The sequence below is a fragment of the Chiloscyllium plagiosum genome, unplaced genomic scaffold (genome assembly GCF_037043375.1).
Source record: "Chiloscyllium plagiosum isolate Xiang-an unplaced genomic scaffold, Cpla_swu_hap1 HiC_scaffold_22, whole genome shotgun sequence".
Taxonomy (NCBI): Eukaryota; Metazoa; Chordata; class Chondrichthyes; order Orectolobiformes; family Hemiscylliidae; genus Chiloscyllium; species Chiloscyllium plagiosum.
The window spans coordinates 65,264,122-65,278,424 of NW_028270160.1; the positions used below are offsets into that span (position 1 = coordinate 65,264,122).

The following is a 14,303-nucleotide window of genomic DNA, read 5'->3' on the forward strand; positions in this document are numbered from 1 at the left end:
ATTCCCTCCAAGCTGCAAGTGTGCGCAGCTGCTCCATTGTTCCATGCACGGTGATTGGCATCAGTACGCTGATCACGGTATTGACTTCTCATTCTGGAGTTTGCTGCTGTGCACAAGTCTCAGGCCCTGGTAAAAAACTTAGTGGGAATACTGGTGGATAAGCTTTGAGTCAGGAGGTCACTTACTCTGCAGGATTCCTAGCTTCTGACTTGCTGTGGGGGCCACAGTATATCGCAAGCCCAGTTCAGTTTCTGGTCAGTGATAACTCCAGTGTTAGGTTCTTTTTCTTGACGTTCTTACACACTTGATGCAATTGCAATACACCAACTTCTGTGGGCAGCGAAAATTTATTAAGAAAGTACAAGCTTTTGGAGGAATCCTTGACACTCTTCGTGGGGCTTGTGGAGCCATGTCAAGAGATTCCTCTCTGAATGAGGGAACAGTCCTCCTTTATACAGGATTTTACAGCACAGTCACATGCCACCAATGACACAATGTAGTGATTTGATTATTTCCAGAAACATGTGATTAGATCATTCCTTAACTGCAGGATCTGATTTAAATTGTTTCTAAACCGCAGGGCCTGATTTGGTTCTTAACTGCAGCGGTCTTATTCTTTCTTAACTGCAGGAGATGGCTGTGTGAATTGATTCTGAATTGCAGGAGCTGACTATGTAAATGTTTACATTCTGCCCAGAACATCCAATTTCTTACAGGTCAGCAGAACAAATTAACTCTAACATCTCTCCAGGACATTAACAGTGGAATTCAGTGACAGTAATGCTGTTGAATGTCTTTGGGCAAAGATTAGGTTCTCTGTTGCTGGAGATGGTCATTGTCTACCACTTGTCAACTGAAATTTAGATATGGTCTGTGTCTTTCTGCATGTGGACATGGACTCCTCCCGTATCTGAGGAGTCACAAATGATGCTTAATATTGTATAATCATTTGTGAGCATTCCCACTTCTAATCTTGCAATGGAAGGAGCATCATTGACTCCACCTATCAGCGAGTTTTCAGCCTGATTTTCAAAACAATATCTAGTATCTGAAGTTCTGAAGAAGGATCTGTGGACTTGAAGCGTTAACTTTTCTTTCTTTCCACAAGTGCCATACCTGCTGAGTTTCTGTTTTCTGCAGTTTGTTTTTGTTTCAGATTTCCAGCATCCACAGTTCTTAGTTTTATTACGGTATCCAGTATCATTCTGTCATTGGCTAATTTAGCTATGTATCTTTCTCTCCCATTATTTAAGTTGTTGATGATAGCAGTCACTATCTGAGGACACAAAGATACTCTTTTGAGGAGCATCACTAGTCATGTCCTGTTAATTACAATCCCTACCACTGTCCCAACAAGTTGTCTCTGGACAATTGATCAATAATCCAGAACAAGAACTGGCAGTCAGTTCCATGAGCTTCAACTGTAAGTGCCTTGTAAGAGACTGTTACCTAATTAAAATCACATTTCCCTATTTGCTACTACAATCACCTCTTCAAAATACAGGAGGTCTCTAATTTATGATTATCTGACTTACAAATATTCATACTTATTACATCCCTGCATGAGATTGCATTTTAAATAAAGCTACCTCACAGCACCATGGACCCAAGTTCAATTCCAGCCTCAGGCGACTGTCCTCTGTGGAGTTTTCACGTTCTCCCCATGTCTGCATGCAGTTCCTCCAAATGCTCCAGTCTCCTCCCACAGATCAATTGGCCATGCTAAATTGCCCATAGTGTACAGGGATTTCAGGCTAGGTGAATTAGCCATGGGAAATGCAGGATTATAGGGATAGGGTAGGGGGTTAGATGCTCTTTGGAGGGTCACTGGACTTGATAGGGTCCAAATGGCCTGCTTCCAGACTGTGCAGGCTGTCTATGTTCTATTCATATCCCCGACTTGTGTTCACCAATCCCTACTCTGTAGCTCTCCTCGCACCACCCCCACACCTGAAGAAGGGTTACACCAGAAGCGCTGACTTCTCCACCCCCTGATGCTGCCTGGCTTGCTGTATTCTTCTGACCTCCTGCTTGTCTATGTTTCATCTGACATACGAACATTTCCTATACTTAGGAATAGATGCTTTATATTGTCCCTGCATTGTGTTCTGATTTGTGTAGAAATTGACTTGTGAATGCAGTCAAACAAAAACCATTTGCAATTCAGAGATTGCCTGTATTCAGTCAGATTAATCATGTTTCATTTACTTGCTACTATTATGAAGATGTGGGTGTACTGTACCTTTTTAAGAAAGTGAAAAGCGAGCAGAACTACCTGAGAGCACCAAATGTTCTGAACAAGATATAATGTAACTTTTTTGGTCCAGCAACTGATTGCCTGGAGACAAAAAGAAATTCAAATTAGGCCAATAAGTTTAAATTATACCCTGAAAAATACCAAACTCCAATCAAGTTGAATTGAGTATATTGACAAGATTAAAAGCCAATGATTAAATCCGATGCTTTGGGGGTATAAGACTGGGAAAAATTGAACAGTTGAGGAGAACTGTCATAAAACCAACAGATGTAGGCTGCTAGTCAGAACTGTGAGGGATACCTGTCTACAGAAGGAGTTTGCACAGAGAAAAACATCGACACTGACTTCGCGAGCAAATCTACAGTGGAAGATATAAAGAGAAGGTTTGACAGCTGGCTGGTTTTGAAATTTGAATTTTTCAGTAAATCTTGATTGGGGGTTTTATCGGACTCCTTTTATAGAAGGGAAAGTAAAAGATTGGTTAGAGAGAAGAGTCATAAATAGTTAATTATTCTCTGTTATACTTTAAGAAATAAAGTTGTTAATTTTTACTTTAATTAGTTCTTGGCCCTTCAAATTTTCACAGATTACTGTATGGGATAAATCGTTTGTGTTGCTGTTTAAATTAAGCAGGAGGGTTTACCCTATAATGTAACACTACAAATTGGCACTCAACCTCTGATCAGCTGAAAATTTTCAAACGTTCAGTCAGGATTTGTTAATTACAGGCTCCTACAGTTTCCCAATGAGGTTTAGGCTGTCGCTTTTCTAAATAAACTAAAGGACCAAAGCTCAAATCAAAAACTTTGAATGGTTATAGGTCAGGGAATCAGTGATGTTTTCATCCACCTCCTTTAAAATCCTGGAATGGAAACCGTCTGGACTTGAGTTTTACTTTAATATGGCACTGAATTTTTCCACTGCTAACTTGCATTAATCTTGGAAGCAAAGTCTTTATTCAGTACATTCACCATTTCCTCCTTTATCAACACCATCTATTGAAGGCAGCCTTGCCCTGAATCTTGAACCTTTGTAGTTATTTCATATTTCTTGTTTTCAAACAGTACATTGCACTTGATCATAACTTCAACCATCATTAGGCTTTGACTAAATCTGGCTCCTGACCCATTACTAAATCAAATGCATTTGTCCTTTTGTTGGTTCCAGGAAGTGCTGTTGATGAAAGCTGAATGGCACACAAATTCATTCCTTTTCTCACCTGGCTAGTCTGTCTCTCGATTGGTTCGAAAGTAAAAATCTGCCATTAAAACTGCATGCAAAACTAATCAATGCATTTATATAATCTAACACCTCACTGTTACTACCAGTGCATCTAAGCACAGCTCGCATGAGAGTCTGAAACCCTTTTCTATGCAGAAAGTCTGCATGCTTGCATCTTGTTGCATCCCCTCATCGTTGAAATTATTTTATTCTTCATATTAAGGCTAGTCTTCCCTACTAGCATTTTTCAGTTTTGCCTGTGGACTTAGAAACTGATATATTCAGTTATCTGACAGCCATTCCTCTAATAGTTTAATCATTAAATACCCACTAAGTTGTTTGTATTGATTCAGTTTGGTCCTCCTAGCACTCATCCATATTCATGGTAGTTGATGAACTCCATTTCTAAGGTATTGCTTTGTGTTTCTTTGGAATCTAGGGTTCTGAAGACGGTTTGAAGCAGAAACATGAGATGATGACTCGGCTGGAGGAGAAGACCAACCAAGTGACAGCTGCAATGAAACGGATGGAGCAAAGGTACAACATCCCAGTCAATTCCTGACCCTTCTCCCCAGCTCTTGGAACGAAACGGTTTCATAGGTGCTGGCTCCTATTCTTTACCCTTTTGCTTATTCTTCATGTAGCACCTGAGTCAAGTAATGGAGCCTGCTATCACGTCTTCCCAAACCCAGCCAGCTAAATTTCTTCCAGTGGACACATAGTTTTTGACTTTCCTGAAACTTATCAGGAGTACATTCCTTGCCTATTTTAGTTTTCTAGGAGAAAGTGAGGACGGCACATGCTGGAGATCAGAGTCAAAATGTGTAGCATTGGAAAAGCACAGCCAGTCAGACAGTATCAGAGGAGTAGGAGAGATCTGATGAAGAGCTTATGCTCAATGTCAACTTTCCTGCACCTTGGATGCTGCCTGATCAGCTGTGCTTTTCCAGCGCCCCATTTTTTGACTATTTTCATTTTCTGCATATCTTGAGGGATTGATATTTCCTGTCATTTCCTGTCACGATGAGAGGATGCAACAAGATGCAAGCATGCAGACTTTCTGCATAGAAAAGGGTTTCAGACTCTTATGCGAGCTGTGCTTAGATGCACTGGTAGTAACAGTGAGGTGTTAGATTACATAAATGCATTGATTAGTTTTGCATGCAGTTTTAATGGCAGATTTTTACTTTCGAACCAATCGAGAGACAGACTAGCCAGGTGAGAAAAGGAATGAATTTGTGTGCCATTCAGCTTTCATCAACCTGATGCCCCAGACAATGCAGTTCCAATCAAAGCTGGGGAATTCCTGTCTGGCCTGGCTGAGTACCATTACAAAAGGAAAATTTGCTGCAGATTGGTTTATGGGTGTAACTGTTTTGCATGAATTTTGAATGAGAGAGAGCAGTTCATCTGATTCCAGTATGAAAGCAAAATATTGCAAATCCAAAATAAAGACAAAGTGGTTGGAAATGTGAAAATGCTGAGATTACCCAACTTGTTAGTTTTAATCTAATTCCAATCATTTACATTTTAAATATATATTTGCACCTTCCAGAATCAGAAAACAGGTATGAGCAGGTCAGATTTACAGATAATTTGATGATGGAATAACCTGGTGACTGCCACCATTTAGGCTCATATCCAGTTACAGAGGAGAGCTATTGGGATGCAAGGTATCTCAACCAAAGGTTTCCATAGGTTGAGGCCTGAAGACTTAGTGTATCAACAATAGACAATAGAAAATGAAAGGTTTTGTCCTTTGGCTAGATGGGCTCACGTGAAGCGATTCGTTGGTCTGGGAGCGAGCAAGGTATTGCTGATTATGAGCAGAGCTGACAGTACCTCTTCTGCATGTGTTGTGTAACCTTCGCTGCTCCCACTTATTCCTATCATTATCCATTGTATTGAGAAACATTACTGCTACTGTGTTTGGAACTGTCACTGCTATTAACATCTCTTTCTTTCTTCCCCTTTTATTTTCATTTTTATTTCCTGCCTCTTTGCTTCTCCCTATGTGTTCCATTTGATGACCTTAAGTGACAAAAATTTATTAGATCAAACCCGAACTGTTGCCATTTCTTGTCTGAAGTGTGTTGGTAGAGAGAATAATATTTAGAATTTCATTGCAACCTAATTCCTAATCAAATTAAAGGTGTAAGCTTAGTGTGTTCAGTGGGAATAATGTTAGAAAGCAGATTATGAAAGGGACAAAATGTTCTTCCAAACATAGGGTTAACCTATCTCTAATCTAAGATTTGATTTCATGAACTGCTCCTTCTTGCTCTTGCATTGTCTCATTGTATGCTGAAGCCTTTTTTTTTTTGGCACTTTTTATTTCTTCTTACACCCCCATTGCTTAGGCTCTTCCCATTTCACTGTAGGCACTACCATCCCCCCCCCCCCCCAACCTCTCCAATGCACACACCCGCATTCCAACCCAGCGTCTTTCTCTCACTCTGCCCTCTGTCTCTTGGCTCCCTACTGTCTGGCTCCCCCAGTGATCCCGTCTTTCGGCCCACCCCTTCTCACAATACACTTCGCCATTGCATCTCTCTGCCTACCCTGTCCCTCTTCCTTTTCTCAGTTTGTAGAGTCTGTCCTCACAGCTTGCTTTCCTACCTTTTTTCAATCATCAGTAAATCTTGTTACTTTGTTCTGTTTTTTATATCTAAACGTTATCAATAAGGGATTTGATCCTTAAGGCTCTACACAAGCTACAACCTACCCACTTGAAAATGATCTATTTATTTCTGATTCTCTTGTCCTTAATCCATTGTAACGGCAGCTTACATTTGTAGGGCTTCCAAGGTCATTCACAGCAGCATAATAAAGGCAAATTATGCACTGAGCCATAAAAGGAGAGAGTAGGCAAATGAGCTTGGTCAAGGAGGTGTTTTGAGGAGCCTTTTAAAAGTGAAGAGGCGCAGAAATGGATTCCAAATCCTGGGGTCCAGGCTACTGAAACAGTGGACAGAGTGAAGTGAGAGAATATGTTGACTGGTTGGGCGTGTGAGACTGAAGGAGATACTGATATGTTGAGAGGGGCAGACCACAGATTGACTTGAAAGCAAGGTTGAGATTTTTAATGCTGGACTTGGGTCAGTGAGCACTGGGAGTATGTGGGAGGTGGGGTGGGGCAGGATTTGGTGCCAGTAAGGGCAGCATAGATTTAGATCCTCTCAAATTTATGAGGGGTAGAAAGTGAGTTACTGAGAGGGAATGTATTGGAATGTGGAGGTGACAGAAGCAGGGGTGAGGGTTCCAGTGGGGTATCAGCGGAGATAGTGAAGTCAGATGATGTATACAGTAGAAGCAGTCCATCTCCATGGTTGGAAGTTGATCTTGGATGTTAATGTTGTTGTGAATAGTTTGGTGCAGCCTTAGTTTCCAAGGCGAGGGATGGTTTCAGTGGCTGGTGAATGGAGTTTGCCAGAGGGACTGAAGACAAAGGTGACTGAAGACTGAAGCCTTCCCCATATTTATTTGGAGGAAATTTCTATTTATCAATACTGGATGTTGGATAATTAAGAGTGGAGAAATTGAGTGGTGGTCATGAGGTTGAGTTGGGTATTTAGCAAAACACTCTCAGGTGTTGAGAGTCTTAGGAAGACTATCTCTAAAATTAGTGGAAGTAGAGTCCTTGAATATTTTTAGGGCAGAAGTAGACAGTTGTTAAGCAAGGGAGTGCAAAGTTATCAGGGTAAGTGAGAATATGGATTTGAGGTTACAGTCAGATCATTATGAACATCATCATCTTATTGAACAGGCTTGAGGAACTGATTGGCCGACTACTGATGCATCTACATTGGCATACATGTGGGAAACTAACATGAATTTTGATGTCTCCCAGGGCAACATGCAGTAGGAGGGAGCCAAGGATCAATCCTTGAATGCCAGAGATGATAGTTTGAGGAGGAGAAGCTATTGTAAATGATGACTTGTCTATGCTAAAATATTACTGCTAAGCCAGGGAACCTTATGTAATAATCCTGTCGATGTATTGAATATCTTGTGAAAATCCAATGATGCAGTATCCTTGTATCTATTCTGCTCATTACATTCTTGACATTACAAATATACTGGCTGAGCAGAGTTTTCCTCTTTATAAATCACATTGAATTCTATCTACTTATGATTTCTACATGGCTTGTTTTCACACAGTGGTGAATTCTCGCACTTTCCTGAACACGTGGAATTTGTTTTTTTTCTCTCTATCTCCTTTCCCTTTGCATCTGCTCTCTTCCAAACCTCTGGTAACATTGAATGATTTTGCATATAGCTATCTCACATAGATTACAAATTCCAGACATTCGGGTCCAGGGGAATTTGTCAGATTTGTAAACCCATTAATCTTTGCAGTATTTCTTCCTCACCAATATTAGTCACATTAAATTCTTTGTTCTCATTAAATTCGTGCTTCTCCTCAGTTTCTGCATGTTCTTTGTGTGGAGGTCCACTCCCTCTTGTACGTTATAAATTCTTCTGTCTCAAGAGATTCACACTTGCACTCATTTGTTTTCTTTTACTAGTTTTTGGTGCTATTTAACAGTCTGATTTTAAATTTCTTCAAACTTTATTCTCATTCTATATTAGCCCACATTACTAATTTTTTGGTCATCCTTTGCTGGCTCTTAAAACACTGAATCTTCAAGCTGGTTGATTTATTTTCATACTTTAAGCTTTTTTGTTTCATCAAACTGTATATTGAGCATCTTTTAATTAGCCATAAATGAATAATTTCAGCTGTGCAGTTTTTATTTCCAGGACCTATATTTTCAGTGCATTGTCCTTTCAGATCTGTACTGCCTGTGATGTCACTATGCTCTCCTCCCTTTCTTTTTGTTCACTCTCTCCTTCTTGCTTTCACTCTTTCTATCTCCTTGTGTGTGTCTCTTCCCACACCAGTCTCTATTCCCCAGATGTTTTTGCTGTGCTTGGCAGAACACTCCTGCTCTCCAATTCGATCTTTAAGCTCCATCCTCCTGCACTTGCCTGCACTGCCCCCTCCCCGCCCCAGAAAAACCTCAAACTCTCTTTATCTCGGCCCCCCCCCCCCAAACCTTCATTCATCATCCTTCATACACCCTTTGTCCACTTTGCACCTTTGCTTCCCCTGCCCCCCACCTACTCATTGCTTCCCCACTCCCCAAACTCTTTATTAGTCCTGTTATTTCTTGGGTTGGATTGCTGTTTCAGTTCCTAGTTTGTGATTGACTGCCCTTTATATGGTGATGCTTGGTGAGGCACCTCTGGAACTGGTGCTTGTGAACCAGCCAACACCTTACTGAGAAAAAGGAAAATATTAGTCAGCATATTTGGGAGAAAAAAGAGACAACTGGATTGAATAAAATCTTAAAGGGTCAGTGCTTGAGCTTGACCACAGTGTGTGGTAGGATTTCTGCAACTTGCAAGTTAATAAAAAAAAACTCAGTACTGAGACAGATGTGTTTAAGGGTTGTGGGCAATATTGTATTATTGAAATTCCTTCATAGGGAGCTTGATCTTTCAGTGTATTACATAAGGTGGAGCTAGCCATAAGTGTCATTTCCTGGTTAATTTTCACATTCTCTGTGATTTCAGTGCTATTGTTTGATTTTCCAATCTTTACTAGACCAGTAACATTGCTGTGTTCAATATGCTGGGAAACACTGCGGTTGTTCTTTCATTAAGGAGTCATTAAAAATTGTAAATTAGAAGCCGTGGTGTCTGCTTCTTGGTTGATTTTGCTAAGCTGGGATCACATTCCCAAATGTTTAATTTGCCGATGCTTGTTTCCTGTTGTTTGGTTCTTTTTTTTTGGTTTTTGCTCTATTTTCCACCCCTCCCCCTTGGTGTGAGCATCAGTTTTACCCAGAGTTGATTTAAATTGCACCAGATTGCAGCAAGCAGAAAAGGATCAGCATACAGCAGAGAAGGGGAGCGACAAGTTCAAACGTGAACTGGAACACAAAGTGGAGAACCTGGAGCAAGAGATGGAACAGAAGGAACAGCAGCTGTAAGCACCGGGGCAGAAACGGGGATCAGTGAACAAAATGGAACTTTTTTTAGATAAACGTTTTAACTGCGTCTGCTGGGCATTGATTGTTAATATTGACAGTTGAGGAACTCTAACATGAAAAGCTGTAATATTCTAAATGGTGCAATGTCTACATAAAGTCGCAGCAGTTGGGAGCAGTCAACCTATTCTTCATTTATTCTTCAATTTCCCAATCCCTTCTTTGGCTGCTGTCTTTCAGCCGCTCCCCGCAAACAGTCTCTCCACAGACATTCATTGGAAGAGTCAAGTTGATAGAACTTGGACTGGAGCCTTAAATAATTACAAAGTATGAGGTCACAGATTCCTAAAGTAGATTCGGAAATTAAATTGGGATAAACTAGTATGTCTGAAATGGAGACCTTTTCAACAAATATTTTGTTAATTGTAAAGGAATATAGTTTTTATTGAGAGATTGAAAATTCTGTGGTGGAGAATGATCAAGCACAGCTAATTAGAGTTTTAAAAAAATATATTATTTAAAATAAGGGGCTTTAAGATTGTCAAAAATAATAATCCTGAAGAGTCGGGAAATTTTAGGAAGCAGCCCAAAATCTTTTTCTAAAGAGTAGAAGGAGGAGGGATGGAAAGGAGAGGCAGTGGAAGTGGAAGATGGTGGTGTGGTGTTAATATCACTAGTGATCCAGAACCCCAGGCAAATATTCTGAGAACGCATATTTGAATCCCACCATGTTTAATGGTGACATTTCACTTCAATAAAAGTCTGGAATTTAAAAAAAAAAACGCCAACTAATGGTAACTATGTAACCATTGTCAGTTGTTGCAAAAATCCATCGAAATTACCAACCTTATCTGGTCTGGCTTTTGTGATTTCAAACTCTCAAAGATGGGGTTAACTCTTAATTACTCCCTGAAATGGCCCAGTCAATCAGTTCAAGGGCAACGAGGAATGGACAGCCAATAAATATTTTTTTAAAAAAATTGATTATGCAAGTAAACTAGCAAAAAAAAGTGAAAATCAATTGTAATTCTACAAGTCTGTAAAAAAGGAAGAATTCTGAAAGTAAATGTTGATTCCTTCCAGAATAAATAAATCAAGAGCAAAGAATTAGACAGAAAGAAATGGCAGATTAACCTATTAACGAATAGGTTGGGTTTGCTTTTATAGTAGAAGGTACAAAGAACCTTCCCAAAATAGCAGGGAATTGCAAGTCTGGGGAGAAAAACTGGAACATATACCCCTTTAAGCATTGTTTCTTAAATCAAAACAATCATGATTCATAGAATCCATACAGTGTGTGAACAGGCCACTTCTGGGTGGGTTGTTCTTTGGAGGGTTGGTGTGGACTTGTTGGGCCGAAGGGGCTGTTTCAACATGTAGGGAATCTAATCTAATCTAAAGTCCACACTAATCTTCTGAAGAGTATCCCACCCAGACCCATTCCCCTACCCTATTGCTCTGCATTTTTCATGACTAATGCAACTAACCTACACATCCCTGAACACTGTGGGCAATTTAGAATGGCCAGTTCACCTAACCTGTGCATGTTTTGACTGTGGGAGGAAACTCACGCAGACACACGGAAAATGTGCAAACTCCACACAGACAGTCGTCAGAGTCTGGAATCAAACCCAGGTCCCTGGCGCTGTGAGGTAGCAATGCTAACCACTGGGCCGTCTGCTTGATTGATCTTCAATCATACCCTTTATTCCCTATCTCCTTTAGTCTAACAAAAATCCATCAATCTCTGCTTTTAAAATAAGCAATTGAGCCAGCATCTGATGCCCGTTGTGGCTCCCAAATCTTGCTGCCTTTTGCATTATAAAATTATTTCTAATTTCACTGTGTCGCTCAAATCTTAAGATTAAGACCTGACTCAACCTATTTCGATTAGTTCCAATCTACATAACAGTAATTAATGTTAGTTTTTAAAAACTTGTTAGAAAAATTAATTTGACTAAAAATTGACAATTCCCCAGACTTGATATCTTACAAGTCTGTAAAAAAGTAAGAATACTGAAAATAAATGTTCGATTCCTTCCAGAATAAATAAATCAAGAGCAAAGAATAGGATAGAAAAAAATGGCAGATTAACCTATTAGCGAATAGGTTGGGTTTGCTTTTACAGTAGAAGGCACAAAGAACCTTCCCAAAATAGCAGGGAATTGCAAGTCTGGTCCTGAAACAGCAAGACTGCAGACAGGTGCAGATGTTTGGTCCGATGCAGGGATTGGTTGCAGTATCTGGTGTAACAATCTAGCATAAATGATCATCAAAGTAGGGGAACAGTGGGACGGTTTTCTTTGTGCATAAGAAGTGTATTAATTGGATGTCCACGCGAGAATATTTCTTGGGTTCAGTGCCCTTTGGTGACTTCCTATCCTCTATGATCTGGAGAGCTTGCTTATAGCTCGCTGACTCATTAATAACTGTTTTGGTGCATTGTGACAATTGTTAAAAATCACACACCCCAGTCCAACACCGGCATCTCCAAACTGTGACAATTGGTCCTTTTGCAGTATGTTTGATGCCACTCTTTGTTGTCACATGCCTTTTCTCTTTTGATCAGATGGAATGAAAAGCAATCTCAAGTCACCTGTGAGTAAACAAACTGGTTGATCTGCCATATAATACATGATTTAACGGAACACTGTAGGGAACACCTGTATGTTATTGCTGCTCACAGAGGAGTGACACAGTTGTCCCTGTTGGTGGGCTACATTCTAAGTTAGTAGTTACTAAATTGGTATTAATTATTTTACCTGCCATATGTGTTTGTATCTGAGCCTGGAACAAGTTGGGTCTCTTTGCAACAGACTACAGAATGAACCCTTGGTTTTGCACTGGTCCACACTCAAGGAAGACCAAAACTAACCTCTAAAACCTTCCTTCATTATGGAGAGTACCGTGCCTTTATCTGCACAGCTGAGCTCCAGTCTCTCACTGTCAATTTATTCAAATCTCATGGTGTCAAATGCTATGGGTGCTGCAGACTAACTTTTCCATTGTCTCGAGTCTGCCCTGTCTATTTGAGAAGCCTTTTATTTGGTACTGCATTCAGTTGTCCCTATTACCATTTTAGACTGCTAGATTATTTCTAGGGATTAACTTTTTCACTTAGCAAACACAACTATTTTTTAGTATCCGTCTAAGCTAAAATCCTTATTGAGCTAAACCGGGTTGGGTTTCAAATGCTATCTAACTTGCTTCTGGGAGCTTTCCATTATATGCTGTGGCTGTGTGTGTGATTTGGAAATGCTGGTGTTGGACTGGGGTGTACAAGTTTAAAAATCACACACCACCAGGTTATAGTTCAACAGATTTAATTGGAAGCACACTAGCTTTCGGAGCGACGTTCCTTCACCAGGTGGTAGTGGAGGGCTCAATCCTAACACACAGAATTTATAGCAAATATTTAGTGTGATGTAACTGAAATTATACATTGAAAAATTGATTGATTGTCTGTTAAGCCTTTCATCTGTTAGAATACAGTGATAGTTTCACTTCTTTCATGTGTAAATCACAAAGCCTTTTTTTAAAAAAAAAGTTGCATTCTCGGGTTAGCTGTTAACAATGGTGATAGCGAGACAATATGTTGAAGGTGTTGGCCCCCTGTGTTCTCTGTCTATGCCATGCTGTTTAGATTGATTCCAATCTAAAAAGTGAGATAACAGAGTTTTACATAAATGCATGCAGTTTTTGAGCAAAGTACAATGTAACCCTGCAAGTACAAATTCACCCCACAAAATATGTGTGTTCATGTGGGTCTTTGTCTGTGTGTGTGTGTCTGTCTAGGTTGGGGGTTGTGAGTGTGAGAATGTGTGTGTGTGTGTGTGTGTGTGTGTGTGTGTGTGTGTGTGTATAGTGAGTGCAGAGTGTCTTAAGTCTGTGAGGGGGTGGATGTGGGAGTGTGTGTCTGTAAGGGTGTATGTCTTGTATTTGAAGGCTGAGTTGGCTGTGAATTAACAGGGTGCAACTGGAAACAGATCTGAAGATTGAAAAGGAGTGGAGACGGGCTCTACAGAATGATCTTCAGAGGGAGAGTGAGACCATCTCCGAACTGAGGGCTCAAACCCTACAACTCAGCACCCTAAAGAAGGTACTGGAAATATATGCAACACTCACATTTCGGAACATCAGGACAGCTAAGTTTGATGGTTCTCTTTGTATCCATATACATTCTGTCAGCATGGGAAAAATAAGATTATCCTGTTTAGTGAAAATCTTAGCTATCCTTGAATGCTGACAGTTGAAGTGACTCTCTAAAATGTCATTATTTGCTTGTTTTTGACAGCTGAACTTGGTTAATCTGTATCTGTATTGTCTGCCTTGATTTTGTTTTTGCTGTCTACCTTATCTCTGTAATGCCCCATTCTGATTTTCTCATTTACCTGTATTGTGAGTTAGCATTCTCCTTTTGCTTCTTCTATTTTGTCTCTTATACTAAATCTCATTGTCTTTCTTCATACTCTCCATAAGACCATAAGAAATAGAAACAGGAATAGGCCGTTTGGCCCGTCATCTCTGCCATAATAGGGCCATGGCTGATCTGACTTGCCGAGCGTCCACTTTTCTATCATTTCCCCATTATCTTTGTTTCCGCTACTGGTAAAGAATTGTCCATCTCAGCCTTGATTATAAACAAGGACTCTGCCCTCATAGCTGTCTTTGGCAAGGGGTCCCAAAGGCGCTTAACTCTCTGAGAAGAAATTCCTTCCCATCTCAATCTTAAATTGGTGACTCTTTATTCTGAGAATTTGCCCTATGGCCTTACACTCTTCTAGCAGAGGGAGCATCCTCTTGGCATTTAACTTGTCAAGCTCCTTAAG

At 40.2% G+C, this 14,303-nt stretch overlaps 1 protein-coding gene across 3 annotated transcripts in view; it reads left to right on the top strand.

Moving 5' to 3' along the window:
• Window positions 1-14,303, top strand: part of rufy2 (RUN and FYVE domain containing 2) — a 93,308-nt gene that overhangs the window by 42,344 nt on the left and 36,661 nt on the right. For all 3 annotated transcript variants that reach the window (XM_043712253.2, XM_043712251.2, XM_043712252.2), the window contains 3 exons: window positions 3,918-4,015; window positions 9,354-9,473; window positions 13,444-13,573. In XM_043712253.2, coding sequence (XP_043568188.2) covers window positions 3,918-4,015; window positions 9,354-9,473; window positions 13,444-13,573 — 348 coding nt within the window. The remainder of the gene's footprint in view (window positions 1-3,917; window positions 4,016-9,353; window positions 9,474-13,443; window positions 13,574-14,303) is intronic.